General features: G+C 42.8%; 1 protein-coding gene across 2 annotated transcripts in view; it reads right to left on the bottom strand.

The window, feature by feature from the left end:
* Positions 1–17231, bottom strand: part of GOLGB1 (golgin B1) — a 69390-nt gene that overhangs the window by 3825 nt on the left and 48334 nt on the right. For both annotated transcript variants that reach the window (XM_066636394.1, XM_066636388.1), the window contains exons 22-27: positions 16915–17066; positions 9659–9809; positions 8381–8533; positions 4002–4166; positions 991–1088; positions 633–767 (exon numbers count right to left, since the gene is read on the bottom strand). In XM_066636394.1, the coding sequence (XP_066492491.1) occupies positions 633–767; positions 991–1088; positions 4002–4166; positions 8381–8533; positions 9659–9809; positions 16915–17066 (854 nt within the window). The remainder of the gene's footprint in view (positions 1–632; positions 768–990; positions 1089–4001; positions 4167–8380; positions 8534–9658; positions 9810–16914; positions 17067–17231) is intronic.

Raw genomic sequence — 17231 nt, 5'->3', positions numbered from 1 at the left:
TGCTATGGTAGCCCCGATAGGACTGGGCTGTCAATTAGGAATACAAAATCTGGGCCGGCCTTGTCTTTAAAAAAAATGATATGGGAATAAACCAAGATGTGGCATTACTAAGTTATATGGAAATGAAGCGTAATTAGTTAGGGAGATTGTATTACTTTCATCAATGCAGTCAGCACAGAATATTAGGCGTGGATAGATTGGTAAGGATTGGATAGACCAGTATTTTTGAAAAGGATATAGGAATGCATTATTCTCAGAAAAACGACCTATACAGTACTATGTCTTGGTTACCCAGCATTTTAAACTAATTATTTTAGAGAACAATAAAAACGCAAGTAAAAATGTAGGATATTCATCCAGGATCCCAATGGTTTTCAATTTGTGTTCCAGCAAACCATGGGACTCCTTAGAAATTTATCAGGGATTCTTCAAAAAACCTTCAAAGACAGGTTTCCCTGAAAGATATCTTGCTACAAGTGTCCTTACACTTCAAAAAAGTAGACCTATTAGTCTGGTGGAACAAACACAACAAGAGTCTTGTAAATAAAGTTGTTCCAATGATATAAGTGTTTGCCTGCTGAGACACAAGGAACTTCTATATTAGCCTGAAAGATCTTTATGCATGTTGCTACCTTTTCACTTGTTCGTTGCAGAGCCCCAGGGCCTCTTCTGCAGCTTGTCGTCTATTCCTCTCCTCCAAGAGTGTTTCCATTAGTTGAGATACAGTCTGTTGCACTGAATCATGCTGCAGCTCCATCTCTGCAAGCCTAGAGCAAAACCAGATTCTAAATAATTTAAGTAAAGCAAAACTGGCCAGCATCCATTGCTTTCTCCATAAATTTACTCCTATTAGAGTGCTGCCCTGGAAATGACTAAAATTAGGAATAATAATGTCAGATAGGTTGTTGAAATTTCCCTAAATGAAGTGTATTACAATTTATGTCACAGTCAACAAAAACATTTTAAAGAAGTAGCATAAATAACCCTGACCTTTTCCTGAGTTCACTGAGTTCCATATTGTCTATTTCAACAGCAGCAGCAGTTCTCTCTTGGGGAGCTCCTGGGGGAACTTCTCCTTGAGTTTCACCCTATGTACAGAAAAGGCTTAACCATTTAAAAGGAAATGGCAACATCAAAGATTTGCTCTTCTAAAAAAGTTAACACATTTCAGCATAAGTTAATATTTTATGTAAATTCTGCCACTGAACCTATTATGTTGAATCCAAAATAAATTAATAGACTAACCAGAGAGGAAAGATAGCTACAATTATCACAATGTGTGAAGACATTGTGATATCTTCACACAGGTGAAGACAGGTGGACACAGCACATTTATACAAAAAGGATGGAACGGAAGTGATTCATCCCTGACCCCTTCCCTATCTCACCTTTCTTTTGTGAATTACCTCTGCCTGCCTCCAACATGTTTAAGTGTTTCATTAAAACTCATGCTTGTTCTGATTAAAGTTAAAGAGGTTCCAGTTTAACCAGCATTTGCTCACCACCTGAAATCATGGTTAACCAGAACCTGATGAGTCTTAACTATATCAACATAATGATTAACTATAGTAAAGACAGGCACGGGGAATTGTCAGAGGTATGACATCTTCTTCCACCTGTTTTTACCATAGCAGAATATCATTAAGGTATCATTAAGGTATCATTAATTGTAACAAAATATATTTTGCAAAGGTATCATTAATTGCATCAAATATATTTCTACTGCTAAATTAGAAAGCTTGGGGCCCAGTCCAACTCCAGGCCAGCACTGGTCTCCTACATGCTGCCTGGGAGACACCTGTCACAAAAGTGTCTTAAGGTACTTTGCAGCAGGGAGTCCTGGGAGCTAGCAGTGGTCAGTATCCTGCTGAGTGGCAGGGAAGCATTCTGGGATAGGTGAGGTTGCATGGGATGAAACTGGGTGCGGAAAAGGGGGGACAGGCCTAGGAGGGGGGTGAGGAAGGCGAGGGAGAAGGCTGCCGCAGGATCCTATACCCCTCCGGCACCTGAAAGCCCTTCATGCACCAGTAATTGAGCAGATCTGAGTAGACCCATAGAAGCTGCCAGGGTTTGACATGGGGTAAGGGAACAAATGTTCCCTTACCTTGAGGAGGCTTCTGGATGTCTTCCTGGCCCAGAGGATACAGCAGCAGCCATTTTGGCACCACTGAACTGCAGCCTAGATAAGATTGAGCTGCCCATAACAAAAGCAATTTGGATACCTGCGCCACTCAGTTTGTCCTCAGAACACTGAAATAAAGCAGTGTTCCTGGACCTAATGTCCTATGCCCTGCCTGGCTCCCAGTACTAATAAGTCTAAAGCAGGAATCTCCAAACTATGGCCCAAGGACCACATCTGGCCCACCACAAGATTTTATCCAGCCCTCAGCAACTTAATTTTTTTTCCCCCAACCTGTGCAACTGTCTGCCACACTCCTTTCTATATACCAGAGATGTGTCAGCCTGGCTAACTCTCATTTTCAGTAACCTGGGCCATATGCTTTAAGACCCTCAAACCATAACTATTCAATGTTAACCTCAATCCTGCTGATAAAACAAATCAGGCTGACTTTTCAACAATGCCATAAAACAATTACAGTGAGGAAACAAGAGTCATTTTTGCAAATAATAACTGAGTTTTGCAACAGTTTTCTACAAGGACAGAGACAGTACGCCATGCGTCGCTCAGCTCTGACCCAGACAAGGCTGGGTTTTTTGGGAGCACGAAAATGCATAAAATATATGATGTGGCTCTCCTACTGAAAAGTCTGGACACCCCTGGTGTGAAAGAAAGAAAACTCCTTGAGGCACTGTTTGCTATCATCTCAGCTTGTATTCCTTCAGTGCCCATTCTTAGACTGAACTAGAAATTCCAATCATCTGTGCGTGAGAGGCAGTTCCTTCCCCTTCTCTTTGATCTTGAATAAAGAGTCCCAGCTCCTCCACAGAAGCCTGTGCTGCTGCCATGGTTGGACATCTCCCCACATCAAGTAGAGACACATCTAAAAGATAGGCTGCATTGGCAGCACTTTCCTCATGAACGTTTGGGCAGCAGTGAGATTTATTATCAATAATGTTACTACTGGGTGTGTGATGACAATACTATTACACTTTTGTTATTTAGCTGGGAAGTGACTTAGGATGAAGGTGATTTGCATGAGCTGCACTCTTTGAGGCCTTGTCAAGTGCTGTGGATGCATGGCAGTGAAGCTGAAAGAGCAAGTAGACAACAGGATTCTCACTCAGTCTCTCCCCCATCAAGACTATTCAAGTAGTGGGAATGTTCTTGACCCCTCTGCTGCACACATACTGATAGTACCTGCATTGAACCTGTTCTCCATTGCAAAGGCAGTAAACATCTACCAAGTGGGATCCCGCAGGTCTTCAGAGATTGATTCAAACTTGACCCTATGCTTTAGACCAGTGGTACTCAAACTTTGAGGGAGCTTTACTCCCTCAGTAAGTCTTTGTGCAGGAGGGGCTAGGGCAGCAATGCAATCCCCAGGATCACACTGCTAAGGGGTGGCGAGGGGGGTGCTTGTGACTTACTTTTAGAAGGAAGGGCTGCAGCAGACTGAAGGAGGTGCGGGGAGCCCTGCGCAGCCCTGCACAGTGCTCCCCGAGGCTTGGAACGTTTGCTAAAAGCGGGCACAAAGCACATCCTGCAAAACAGAAGTGCTTTGCACCCACTTTCAGTGAAAGTTCTAAGCCTCGGGGAGCACTGTGCAGGGCTGCGCAGGGCTCCCCGCACCTCCTGCAGCCTGCTGCAGCCCTACCTTCTAAAAGTAAGTCACAAGCACCCCCCTCACCACCCCAACCAGAGCGATCCTGGGGATCGCTTCCCTACCTCTCCCCTTCCCCTGCCCCTTAAAGGGACAGGGGAACCTTTACACAAACTGGTGGATTGCGACCCACCAGTTTAAGAACGACTGCCTTAGTCAATGCCCCATGTAGACTACCCCATAGTGCGAATTAACAACAAAAATCTCTGTGCTTCTTACCTGAGCAGTACCTTGAACAGAAGCAACTTGCATTTGATGTTCCCTTTCAAGCCGCAAGTAACGATTCTGCAGGTCAGTATAACGGAATTGATTATCCTGCAGAGTCTGGGACACAGTTTTCAGCTGGGCAGTCAACAGAGCATTTTCTTCTACTGATTGCATTACCTGCAATAATTTGGAATACTTAAAACACTGCCAAGCAACTGATTTCTCCAAGGCAATTATGCATCTCACCTCTCACAATATTGTGTATACCGAAGGAGTTCAATGAAGTTCATTTTCTATTCAATGAAAACCAATGTCTTCTTCCCAAACTAAATTATGTAAATAAAATAAATATGAACATGCACCTTCCTATATATTGTTTACAATGCCTCCAAAATACAAGAGACAAGCCAAAAACTCCTTCAAGGCAAAACACAGGGCTAGCCAGCCTCCCTACTTTTCTCTGGCTTTCACATACTCACACACAAAAACCACTTTTGAAAACTGATAGTTTAAAAAACATTTTGCCCTATTGAATAGAGAGAGAAAGAGATGGCAAGGGAATGAAAAGTTATTTCACTGAGCAGGGATGTAGTTGAGGAGTAGTGTGAACAGCACCTGAACTTCTCCTAAGCCTGGGGTCGGCAACCTGTGTTTTCAGAGCCGCATGTGGCTCTTTCAGTCCTCTGATGCGGCTCCCCAGTGGGGGCTGGAAGTGGGGCGCCCTTCCCCTTGGCCTCCGCCCAGCCAGCGATGTGCTGCGGGTGGCTGCTGGTGAATGCGGGCGCCACTCCTCCCTGCAAAGCTGCAGCTCCTTCCCTGCAAAGCGCCCCCCCCCACGCACAGCAGCTCCTTCCTCGGCAGGCAGGCAGGGGCAGCTGCGCTCTCCTGGACCTGCTCTACCCGCCCCACTGCGAGCAGGTGCGGGGGGGCAGCCGGGCACCTCTTCCCTGCGCTCTTCCTTCCTTCGCCCTGCAGCGGGCAGGGGGCTGAACAGAAGAGGCGAGGCTGGTCGGGGAAGCGCGGGAGACGCAGCGCTGCTGAGGCAATGGGCAAGAAGGAGCGAGGTGAGCTGCATTCCTGTCCACACTTCCCTGGGAGGAAGCCCCGGTCCCTCTACTGGGGCTGACTTCGAGTAGACAGGCAGAGGAGTCTGTCCACACTTCCCTGGGAGGAAGCCCCGGTCCCTCTACTGGGGCTGACTTTGAGTAGACAGGCAGAGGAGCCTGTCCACACTTCCCTGGGAGGAAGCCCCGGTCCCTCTACTGGGGCTGACTTCTGAGTAGACAGGCAGAGGAGCCTGTCCACACTTCCCTGGGAGGAAGCCCCGGTCCCTCTACTGGGGCTGACTTCTGAGTAGACAGGCAGAGGAGCCTGTCCACACTTCCCTGGGAGGAAGCCCCGGTCCCTCTACTGGGGCTGACTTCGAGTAGACAGGCAGAGGAGTCTGTCCACACTTCCCTGGGAGGAAGCCCCGGTCCCTCTACTGGGGCTGACTTCTGAGTAGACAGGCAGAGGAGCCTGTCCACACTTCCCTGGGAGGAAGCCCCGGTCCCTCTACTGGGGCTGACTTCTGAGTAGACAGGCAGAGGAGCCTGTCCACACTTCCCTGGGAGGAAGCCCTGGTCCCTCTACTGGGGCTGACTTCTGAGTAGAAAGGAAGAGGAGCCTGTCCACACTTCCCTGGGAGGAAGCCCCGGTCCCTCTTCTGGGACTGACTTCTTAGGAGACAGGTAGAGGATGTCCCCTGTTTTTGGTGTTATGTGAGATTGTAAACAGCATCTCCCTATCCACTCTGTCCACCCCCTGCATAATTTTGTATGTCTCAATCATGTTCCCCCTCAGGCGCCTCTTTTCTAGGCTGAAGAGGCCCAAACGCCGTAGCCTTTCCTCATAAGGAAGGTGCCCCAGCACCTACAAGGGAGCTACAAGAAGGTGCTACATTATAAAAATGCGACCTGTAAGAGGGGAGCGCATTATAAAAGTTGCATATACAAGAGGGGAGTGCATTATAAATTGGGACATACAAGGGGGAGTAATAACTATAAATCTCTTTATTGTACTAATAAATGAAAAATACTAGTCATTAGATTTTGTATTTCATTGTACCTCTTTTACATTACTGTGGAAAAGACACAAAGATGACTATTTACTGTTGGTCAGGATTTTCTGCTAGGGAGGGCACCAGCCCAAGTCTTGCCAATAGCACCAAATTGGCTAGGGCAGGCCCTGGGAAAATAAATTAGTATTTAATTTAAATGTATTTTATTTTAGCTCTTTCGTTTTTTATATGTAATTCTAAATTTAAGATTATGGTGATCATGTAACATTAAAATATGTTAATATTGTTTTCTCTGTAGCAGTTCATTCATTTCAAAAATTCAACACACTATAGTTTTTTTATACATAGCATAAAGGTAAAAAAAAACTATATATGCAGTGTTATCTTCATTTTAGATGTCAAAAGGGTTTTGTGGCTCCTGAGGTTTTCTTTTCTCCAGAAAACAGGTCCAAATGGCACTCCTGACTTGCCGGGGTAGCCCCCGTCACAGATATCATTATCTGTGGAATTAGGTATCCATGGGGAGTCTGCAATGGATCCCCCACGGATACCAAGTGAATACACACAGTGTATACACACAGAATACGCACAGTGAATACAATTTCATAAGAACATAAGAACAGCCACACTGGATCAGGCCATAGGCTCATCCAGTCCAGCTTCCTGTATCTCACAGCGGCCCACCAAATGCCCCAGGGAGCCTTCCAACACTCAATTTTAGTGGATGTCCCCTGGTTCTGGTGTTATGTGAGAGTGTAAAGAGCATCTCTCTATCCACTTTATCCTTCCCATGCATAATTTTGTATGTCTCAATCATGTCCCCCCTCAGGCGTCTCTTTTCTAGGCTGAAGAGGCCCAAACGCCGTAGCCTTTCCTCATAAGGAAGGTGCCCCAGCCTAGCAATCATCTTAGTCAATCTCTTTTGCACCTTTTCCATTTCCACTATGTCCTTTATGAGATGTGGCGACCAGAACTTGATACCATACTGCAGGTGTGGCCTTACCATCGATTTGTACAACGGCATTATAATATTAGCCGTTTTGTTCTCAATACCTTTTCTAAATGATCCCAAGCATAGAATTGGCCATCTTTACGGCCACCGCACATTGGGTCGACACTTTCATTGACCTGTCCACCACCACCCCAAGATCTCTCTCCTGATCCGTCACAGACAGCTCAGAACCCATTAGCCTATATGTGAAGTTTTGATTTTTTGCCCCAATGCGCCCCAATGACAGGGCAGGAGGTCTGGTCTATAGGGTAGAGCCTCCGTTTTCCTGAAGATAACATCCACAGGTCGCCAGTTCGAGACCACCTGCACCGTGAATGGCGAGACCTTGAAGCAGCTGACAAGCCCAGCTGAGTTATTCCACCTGCTCTTTGGTGTGAGCAAAAAGCGTCTTGGCTGCCCTCCATGTGAGAGATGAAGGAGCTGCTTGTCAGCTTGTGTGGGAGGAAACTGGAGGCCAGAATGTGATACCAGATCAGAAAGATCCAACTGAAATGTTGTGGTTCTTGAAAGATAGAACCTTTCTTCAATTGTAAAAATCCCTATGGGGATTTAGAACAGCCTGCCTATGTAAACCGCCTTGAATAAAGTCTGAGGAGAAATCTGACGACCAAGAAAGGCGGTATATAAATACCTGTAGTATTATTATTATTATTATTATTATTATTACTACTACTACTACTACTACTACTCTTACTTACATTGAAACGCATCTGCCATTTTGCTGCCCATTCTGCCAGTTTGGAGAGATCCTTTGGGAGCTCCTCACAATCACGTCTGGTCTTCACCACTCAGAAAAGTTTGGTGTCGTCTGCAAACTTAGCCACCTCACTGCTCACCCCTGTCTCCAGGTCATTTATGAAGAGGTTGAAGAGCACCAGTCCCAGGACAGATCCTTGGGGCACACTGCTTTTCACCTCTCTCCATTGTGAAAATTGCCCATTGACACCCACTCTGTTTCCTGGTCTTCAACCAGGTCTCAATCCAGGAGAGGACCTGCCCTCTAATTCCCCAACTGTGGAGTTTTTTCAGTAGCCTTTGGTTTCACCACAATCCTACATTGCACTTAATATACTGGTCTCAAAAATCCACTTCAAAGAGACATTTGCATTACTAATGTACCCAATTTAGAGGGTGACAAAACCATCAAACTATATGAATGCATGGCTCTCCCTCACTGATTCCTATAAGGACAAATAGGCAATGTATAGGTGTACTTCCCATTCACTCAGACATTCAAAAGTAAGGTTAATAATAAAAATCCAGATGCTGATATGAACTGCACAATGTTTATCCAGCAGTTTTTAACATCTTTTGCTTTACCTTAGAATTTATTTGTTGGAATCGCAGCTCCCTCTGGTGCATCTCCCAAAGGCAGTGCTGAAGTTCGTTCTGAAGCTTGCTCCTCTCAGCAAGCAAACGATTCACTTGCTCAGGGACGTCTGTGCTTCCCACAAGAGCAACAGTTTCTAACCCCTTAGAAATAACAGAAAAAGATACAGGAATTAGCAATGTTACAAGGGTTTTCATACTGTCACCGCAACACTATTTTAAAAACAATTTCTTTTGAAACATTTTGGCTAAATTTGCATCACAGGGTGTGATCTGGAATCACATTGTAAAGGGCGCCTGTTTTGTTGTGCCACATTCATATCCTACCCTTTCACGAAGGAGTTCAGTGTCATACTTCTGGCTCACAATTTTTTACTGAGTCAGATCTTTCTAATGTTATGAAAAGGCCAGTTCTTACTCTCAGTCATCAGATTGGAGAGTAATCTTGCTTCAATTTTAATTGGGAACCAGATTATAATTCATAAGAACATAAGAAGAGCCCCACTGGATCAGGCCAAAGGCCCATCTAGTCCAGCTTCCTATATCTCACAGTGGCCCACCAAATGCTTCAGAAAGCACAAGACATCAGACACAACCTGTGCCCTGGTGCCCTCCCCTGCATCTGGGAATCAGAGGCAGCCTGCCTCTAAAACCAAGAGCTTGCACATACCTACTATGACTTGTAACCCATAATGAACTTTTCCTCCAGAAATTCCCTCTTAAAGGCATCTAGGCAAGATGCCATCACTACTTCCTGTGGCAAAGAGAATTACACGCTGGGTAAAGAAATATTTTCTTCTGTCTGTCCCAACACTCAACTTTCTAATACCACTATGCATTTTAATGCTTCTTTCACAAGATCAAAACATCTCATTTTTTCCCACTGAGAAACAGATGGCAAACATCAAAAAATATAGATGAGAAATGTTTGTGTATTTCAAAAATGAAGAGTACTAAATCTATTTGAAAAGTCACTTGGGCTTTGTGTCACTAGCAAAGCCACATGGGTATAAATCCAACCTTTAACCTTTAGTTATTTGATTTTTGAATTATTTGATTTTTCTCTGTAAACTGCTTTGTGAACTTCTGTTGAAAAGCGGTATATAAATACTGTTAATAATAATAATGACCCATATCTGCCCACATGTCCTACAGACAGCCCCTATGTTAGGTGTGTACTGTCACAGTTTTAATATGATATACAGAATGTTATACATTCTGGAAATGTTAAAACTGAACCTGACCAGATCCTGGAACGGGCTGCCTTACCCGAGTTGGGGAACTGCTAGTCTCAGGTGCCCGAGATACCTTTTCATGATGCACTCTCTGTAATTCTTCAATCTGCCCTTTTTCTGCAATCGTTGTCTGGAATTGATTCTGGAAAGCTTGAGATTCTGCTAGCAGAAGATTTTTTTCCATTCTGGATGAATAATGAAACTGAATTAAACACACTTGTTGGTTAACACTCAGATTCTAAACTGGTTTTAAATTGTGAGGCTGAAAACATGTCTGAAGAACCCTCACTTGGAATAAGTGCAGTTTTTCTAAATTATTATTATACAATAATGTTAGGGGCAACTCCAAGATAGATTATATCAATGATACTGTAATACTTAGTTATGTTTAAAATGATCTCATGGAACATGAAGGGCATTAGAGATAATCATAAATGTCAAAAAGTACTTTCCAGGCTTGGGGAAATGAAACCAGGAATTGTGTCACTTCAAGAGACACATCTTTTGCCTGGAGAGGAAAACCTCTTGACTCACAAATGGGTGGGTGAGGCTTATCTTGCAGATGACTCTACAAGCTCAAGAGGTGTGGCTATTTTGATTTATTGATGTGTTACACTTCAAGTCTCACAGGTCATAGCCAATGCAGAGGGTAGATATATAATCTTAGTGGTCAAGTGGCAAGGTATAATATTTACTATTATCTATATACATATGGATTTAACCAAGATAATCCACAGGTGTATCATAAGTGTTTTAGTCACCTGGTCAATAGATTATCATTATCTGATCTCTGCTAGTGATTACAATGAAGTTTCAGATCCTTATCTAGACCACTCCTCCCCTTCTAGAATAAATACTAAAGTTAGGTCAACACTTAATATATATATTGAAGATTTAGGTCTGACTGACCTATGGCGTGCATTGCATCCTTTATAGAGAATGTTTATACATTTATACATATGTTTCCCTGATCCACCATACCTGTTCTAGCATAGATTATTTTTTGGTATCTAAGTCCTTTTTATCTAAGCCGATATTGACCTTGCTTTTTTTTCCAGATCACTCTCCACTTTCGATATCCTCCATCATTTCGAGTGAAACTAAGGTATTTAAACAATGGCGTTTAGATATATCCTCCTTAAATGATGGAAGCTTCAAACATATGATCAATGAAACTAAAGAATTTTTTGAATTTAATGAAGTGTTTCATCACAAGTTTATTTGTGGGAGGCATATAAGATAACATTGAGGGGTAAAATTATTTCTTACGCTTCCTATAAGAAAAAATTAAAGGTAATGCGAGAGGAGACATTAAAAAGCAAACTGCAATATCTAATTTGCCAGTTGGCTACACTGCCTTCACCTGATGCTCAATTACAAAAAGTGAAAATTGAATTGGAAGAGATTATTTCTGAGAAGGTGAAACATGCAAAGATTTGTTTACATCAGACGTATTGGGAGAGTGGTGAGAGATCTGGTAAGATTTTATCTCATCGACTAAAACAGTAAGGTCTTAATAAACATATTCCTATTATAAAGGATGAGAATGGTAATCTTTGCATTAATTCTAAAGGAATAAATGAACAATTCTTCAAATTTTATTCTAACTTATATGGATGAGACAGGGAACCTTCGAATGAGGATACAGAATCTTTTTTTCTAGATGTGCCTGGATTAAGTGTGGACCAACAACAAGTCCTGGCTGAACCAATTAAGTTGGAGGAAAATAAGTGTGATTTTCAAGTTGTCATTAGGAAAAACGCCAGGGCCTGACAGATTCCCCATGGAATGGTACAGGATGTTCTTTGATGTTTTAGTCCCACAGTTATTTTTATTTTACAATGAGATTTTTGCATCAGGTATATTACCCCCTTCTATCGCAGAAGCCTATATTACACTAATTCCAAAACCAGATAAAGATTACACTGATTGTGCTAATTATCATCCTATATCATTAATGAATGTGGACGCTAAAATTTTATCTATGGTGCTTGCTAGTAGACTGCAGCAAATTATTAAAACACTTGTACATCCTGATCAGGTTGGATTTATACATGGTTGACAAGGGGTTGATAACCTAAGATTAGTAGTAGATTCGATTACTTTGGAATTTAAAAAAACCCATCAGTCTGCTATTATCTCATTGGACGCTGAGAAGGCCTTAGACCGGGTTCAACGGCAATTTATTCTATCTAGTCTCACAAAATTTGGAATACCTCAAGAGTTTTTGCAATAGGTTCAAGATTTTATACTCTCGGCCCACATCACAAATAATAACAAATGGCTGCATATCCCCCAAAATATATTTGGGTAAAGGAACCAGGCAGGTTATCTCTCCTCTAATCTTTGATCTCTGTTTAGAGCCTCTTGCTTGTGCAATTAGGCAAAACTCTAGGATTCAAGGAGTTAAATATAATAATAGTGAATTTAAGATTATTATGCATGCTGATGATATATTGTAATTTACTGAAGACCCCCTTGTGTCTATACCCGAATTACTGAAATTCATTAACATTTTTGGTAATATTTCTGGCTATACTATTAATTGGAGCAAATCCAAAGTATTGCCTCTTGGGGACAGTATTTTGCAAGATATATTTAGTGTATGGAATTTAGGTGGTGTCCTGAGTTTATTAGGTATTTGGGAATTCTTTTTCCCAGAGACATCAAGTTGAGATCAAGCAGATGATTAAACTGAATCCTGATAAGCTGATACTTGATAGCTCATTGGATCTTGAGAAATGGGCATCCCTAAATCTGTCTCTATGGGGAAAAGTGAATACATTAAAAATGAATATTATTCCTCGTATTATATATGTACTATGTGCAATTTTTTTATATATACCACAAAGCTATTTTAATAAGTTTTATACTTTGATTAGGAAGTTTTTATGGGGCTCTGCAACACCAAAGATTTAATTAAAACAGATACAATTGTCATTCAAGGAGGAAGGGTTTGGACTTCCCGACCTTAATCTGTAACATTTTGCATACTTGCTAACTTTTTGCAATAGATGGGACAACCAGCACAGTGAGATACCATCATGGGTGGTGTTACAAATGTCTGTGTTAGCTCCATTGTTTAAAAGGGTAGTACTGGGGTCTAAACATGTTAATAATCGACAAGTGCCCGAGACAGTAATCTCAACTAGATATATTTGGAATATGATGGGACGGAAGTTTGAATTTGATCCCTATTCCCATTGTAGATTAACGTTATGGATGAATTCAACTTTAAAAATTAAGAGCCCAATCCTGAGGTCCGCGGCATGGCTCTGCACCATGGTCCTCAGTCACAAACGTGCCATAAGGCATGTTTGCAGGGCTTACCGCCGGGCTCCTGCTGGAGCTAGCCCAGCTCCGGCCGGTGCTGGGCTAGTGCAGTCGCCCGGGTTCCACAGCTCCAGGGTCCCCTGGACCACTGGGCTGCGGAACAGGAGGTGGGGGTGTGGCTTGGGCGTTCCGGGGAGGGGGGAGGCCGGCAGGGGGCGTGGCCGGGGTAGGCGGGAGGCGTGTTGGGGGGAGCGAGTGAGGCAGAGTTGAGCTCCACAGGATCCAAGGCACTCGAGCAGGGTTGCGTGCCCTACACGAGCGCCTTTATTTCAGTGCTGACCTTTTGGTTGCTGCTAAAGTGAATAGCCCCATTGCAGGGCTGCTTCCCTCACTAGGGCGAAGGGGATGAACATCCCTTTCTCCCAAGGAGCCTCACATGGTAGCGTAGGAGGCGCAGGATCTGGCGGCAGCCCTCCACGGAGCCGCCAAACCTGGGTGCTGTGGGCAGCTCAGGATTGGGCTGTAATATGGAATCTATTTTTATGGAGGAGCTGGACTGATAGGGCAATTTTTACATTAGATCAACTTATTGATCAGGATCAGGAATTTTTCTCATTTGATAGACTTAGTGAACAGTATGACCTTCCAAAGTCCACTAGCTGGCAATATTTACAATTGCAAAACTTATTAGTTTCTAAATTTGGTTCCTCTGCACTATCTACTTCACAAACTCCCCGACTTCTAGACGTACTCATGCAGTCCGTTGATATGAAGAAGCCAGTAATATTTGTTTATAAATATTTAATGTCATGTACTAAGTTTGATACACATTTATTTCGAACTAAATGGAATTCTGAATTGGAATGTTCTATCCTGGATGAGCAATGGAATGTGGCACTTAAGAATATACACAGAATATCTAGAGATCTTAGATTACGCCTAATACAGCAAAAAAATACTCTAGAATATATTGGACACCACAGAGGCTATACCTTAAAGGATTTAGTAATGAATCTAGATGTTGGCGATGCTCAAGTTTGAATGCAACACTTACACATATGCTGTGGTCATGTCCTGTTATCGTAGTCTTTTGGGATGAAATAATTAATATTATAAGGATTGTGCTACAGCAACCTTTAATTTTTATGGATATTTATGTAATTCTCAATTATCCACCTGTTATTTGGAGACTTACACCTGGACAACTGAAATGGACACTCTGTGCCCTCACAGTAGCAAAAACACTTATATTACTTCATTGGAAGGAAGGATGCCCACCTACATATGCCCAATGGATGGACGATATTTTGCACTTAATCAGTATTTGAGCGAATGGTATATCGGCGTCAATTGCGCATGGATATATTTGAAGATATCTGGAGGTCATTCCTTGACATAACATAAGCCGCATAAAGTGTTGTGTTGATATGCAGATGCTTTGGTCATGTATATGCAAATACATTTTTTTCCTTTTTTTTGTATGTAACCACAGAGCCCTGTGGTCTGTGGCACGCCTCCATGCCATTGACCACAGTCGCAAACGTGTCAGCCGGTGCTGGGCTAGCGCGGGGCAGTCGCCTAAGTTCTGCAGCTTGGTGGTCTCCTGGAACGGGAGGTGGGGGTGTGGAGGAAGCATTCTGGGGAGGGGGGAGTCTGGCGGGGAGGAGGCGTGCTGAGAGGCAAATGGGAGGCGTGCTGGAGGGTGGGCGGGAGGAGGATCTGTGGAGCTGAGCTCTGCAGGATCCAGGGCGCTTGTGGAGGGCTGCGCGCCCTACACGGGTACCTTTCCTGGTAAAGTGAGTAGCCCCATTGCGGGGCTGCTTACCTTACTCAAGGGAAGGGGACGAACATCCCCTTCTCCCGAGGAGCCTCCCGCAGTAGTGCAGGAGGCGCAGGATTCAGCGGAAGCCCTTTTTGGTGCCGCCGAGCCTGGGTGCTTCAGGCAGCTCAGGATTGGGCTGCCCTATGCATGTATCTATGTAGTGCTCTTTTTTTGGTTTTGTTTATGCAATAAAAAATTTAAAAAAATTAAGAACTGAATAACCCTCACATACAGCTTATGTTTCCCTTTCTTCCTCAGTTATCTGAAAGAGGAATAAAGTGAAAGCTTCTGCTTTAGACTAAAAACAGAGTTCAACATTAAGTTTGAACTTGAGACACTTGTTCTAACCAATAGTTAAAATAAGCCACAATAGCTTGTTTTAAAGAACTAGAATTAGAAGATACATTATGATATCATATTATGATCTTATGATAATATATCGCTTCCCAAATTTTTGCGCACTGGGATCCACTTTTAAAAATGAAAATCTATCATGACCCACATAGCTTTACTAGACAAAAAAAGAGATCTAGGACAGAATAATATTTTTATTCATTAATAATGTATTAATTATTATTAATAATAATTAGGGTCCTGTGCTCCTGAGGCTGCTAGTGATCTTACATACACTGTGTGTGTAGGCATTTGCTAGACATTCCCTTGAAATGGAGTTCAAGCACTGTTCCCCCAAACATTTACACTATAGTCATTTCAAGGTACCCAGAAGGCTGAACTGGAAAACAAGATGTGCAGTTGGGGACTTACAGGCCAGACAAAAAGCTGAAACTGGGTTCACACATGATCTATGGCTTGCCAATTACTAGAGAAAATCGGAAAATGTGACATTTTAATTTGGGAGTATGAAGATGACCTCATAGCACAGGTTAGCATTCCAGCCACAAGAGCAGTTTCTCCATCAAGATTTCTTGCTGCTGCCATTGTCTTCCGCAAATTGGGCAAGGGTGCCTGCAAAGTTTTTTTCTTAATATTTCAGAAACTTTTCAAGATATATTAAGATATAATGTATAAGTTGCCCAACATGCATAATGGAAACTGTGGTTTAATCAAAGTGGAAATCTTCACTTTACAGAGGAGAAGAGAGGGAAGTGTGAAAGACTGAGACCTGCTGCAGCTTATTTCGCATCATGTCTGAACTGGGTCATTTAGTACTGGTTTTAGTACTAAACTGGTTTTAGTACTGTTTCATACACAATGAAACAAAATGCATATCATTTGGAATCAGGGTTGCAGAGATATTAACAAAGTTAAATCTTTTTGTTTTCTTACATAAGGTTTTGGAAAGCTGAATCCTATACAAGTTTGGGCTGGTGCAAGGGATGTTTTATGACAGCAGAACAGTGGTCCACTGTTGTAAAATGGCTGCCAGTGGTGTTCACAGTGCACTGCTAGAGGCCATTTTGTAAGCACCACTGCAAGAGGCTGCAACGCTGAACATCCACTGCCAATGTCCCTAGTAGAGCCAGTAACACAGTGGAGGGGCTGGGGGAAGGCTAGGGATGACTAAAACGGGGCAGAGATGGGGCAGAGAAAAGGGTGGATTGAGGTCAGGAAGGGAGGCAGTATCAGCAGCAGTGGTGCTGCCAATATCCTATACCCCTTCCTGGCCTCAATTCGCCTCTCTGGGTCCATCGGGACATGCACCCGCTATATAATCTGGCACAAGTCCAAATACAACCAGAGGAGCTGCAAGGGTTTACCCTGGGGAAAGGGAAGAAATATTTACCTCAAGGAGGCCTTTAAAATTCCCCTGAAGGATGCAGCCCATGGAGAGTAAAGTAGGACTCCATCGCTGTGCAGAGAGTTAAGTAGGACTGGGTTGTTAATACAGGAGTACATTTCAATTTTCTGTAAACTGGAGAAGTATTTATACCAAACATAACTGAAGGTGTCAAATAGGAATAGAATGATCTCTCTCTTTAATGTTTGTTTCTTATGCACCATTAACAATACAATTGTGGTGATAAAGCTCCACCCTCTTGGGCTATTCTCAGGTTCCTGATCTTTTCAGTGTGGCATTTTCAGGATACAATATTTCAATACAGATCAAACACCCATGTGGTAGATGCAGATTACTGACAAATAAATTTATTTATCACAAAATCATGCTCCCTGCCTACACACAAAAAGGGAACATGCATAACACATTTTATAGCCTATACTTAAATGTATTTTACCGTAATTCAGCTAGTTCATTCTGGTAGGAGGCTCTCTCTTTTTCAGTTTCTTCTTGGAAAGCTTTCGTTTGGTGTAAGGCTCTCTCAAGGTCATCCACTTTGGCATTCAGTTTTGATATCTCAGCAGTTGCAACATTAGCTCCTTCTTTAAGCTACAGAAGAGAAATGTTAAGAAAACAAGATAGGGCTCACTAAGTCTAAAGAACTGTTGTTCACATAATTTTCTGTAAATAGGTACAGACATATTTGAAATCTGATTTATCAACCTGAAGATTCAAATGTATTAAAGTCCCCCGGGGAAAAATAAAGAGATCAAA

This window comes from Tiliqua scincoides, chromosome 1, assembly GCF_035046505.1.
Source record: "Tiliqua scincoides isolate rTilSci1 chromosome 1, rTilSci1.hap2, whole genome shotgun sequence".
Classification (NCBI taxonomy): domain Eukaryota; kingdom Metazoa; phylum Chordata; class Lepidosauria; order Squamata; family Scincidae; genus Tiliqua; species Tiliqua scincoides.
The sequence above is the reverse complement of the archived record's forward strand: the minus strand, read 5'-3'. Positions and strand labels throughout refer to the sequence as shown.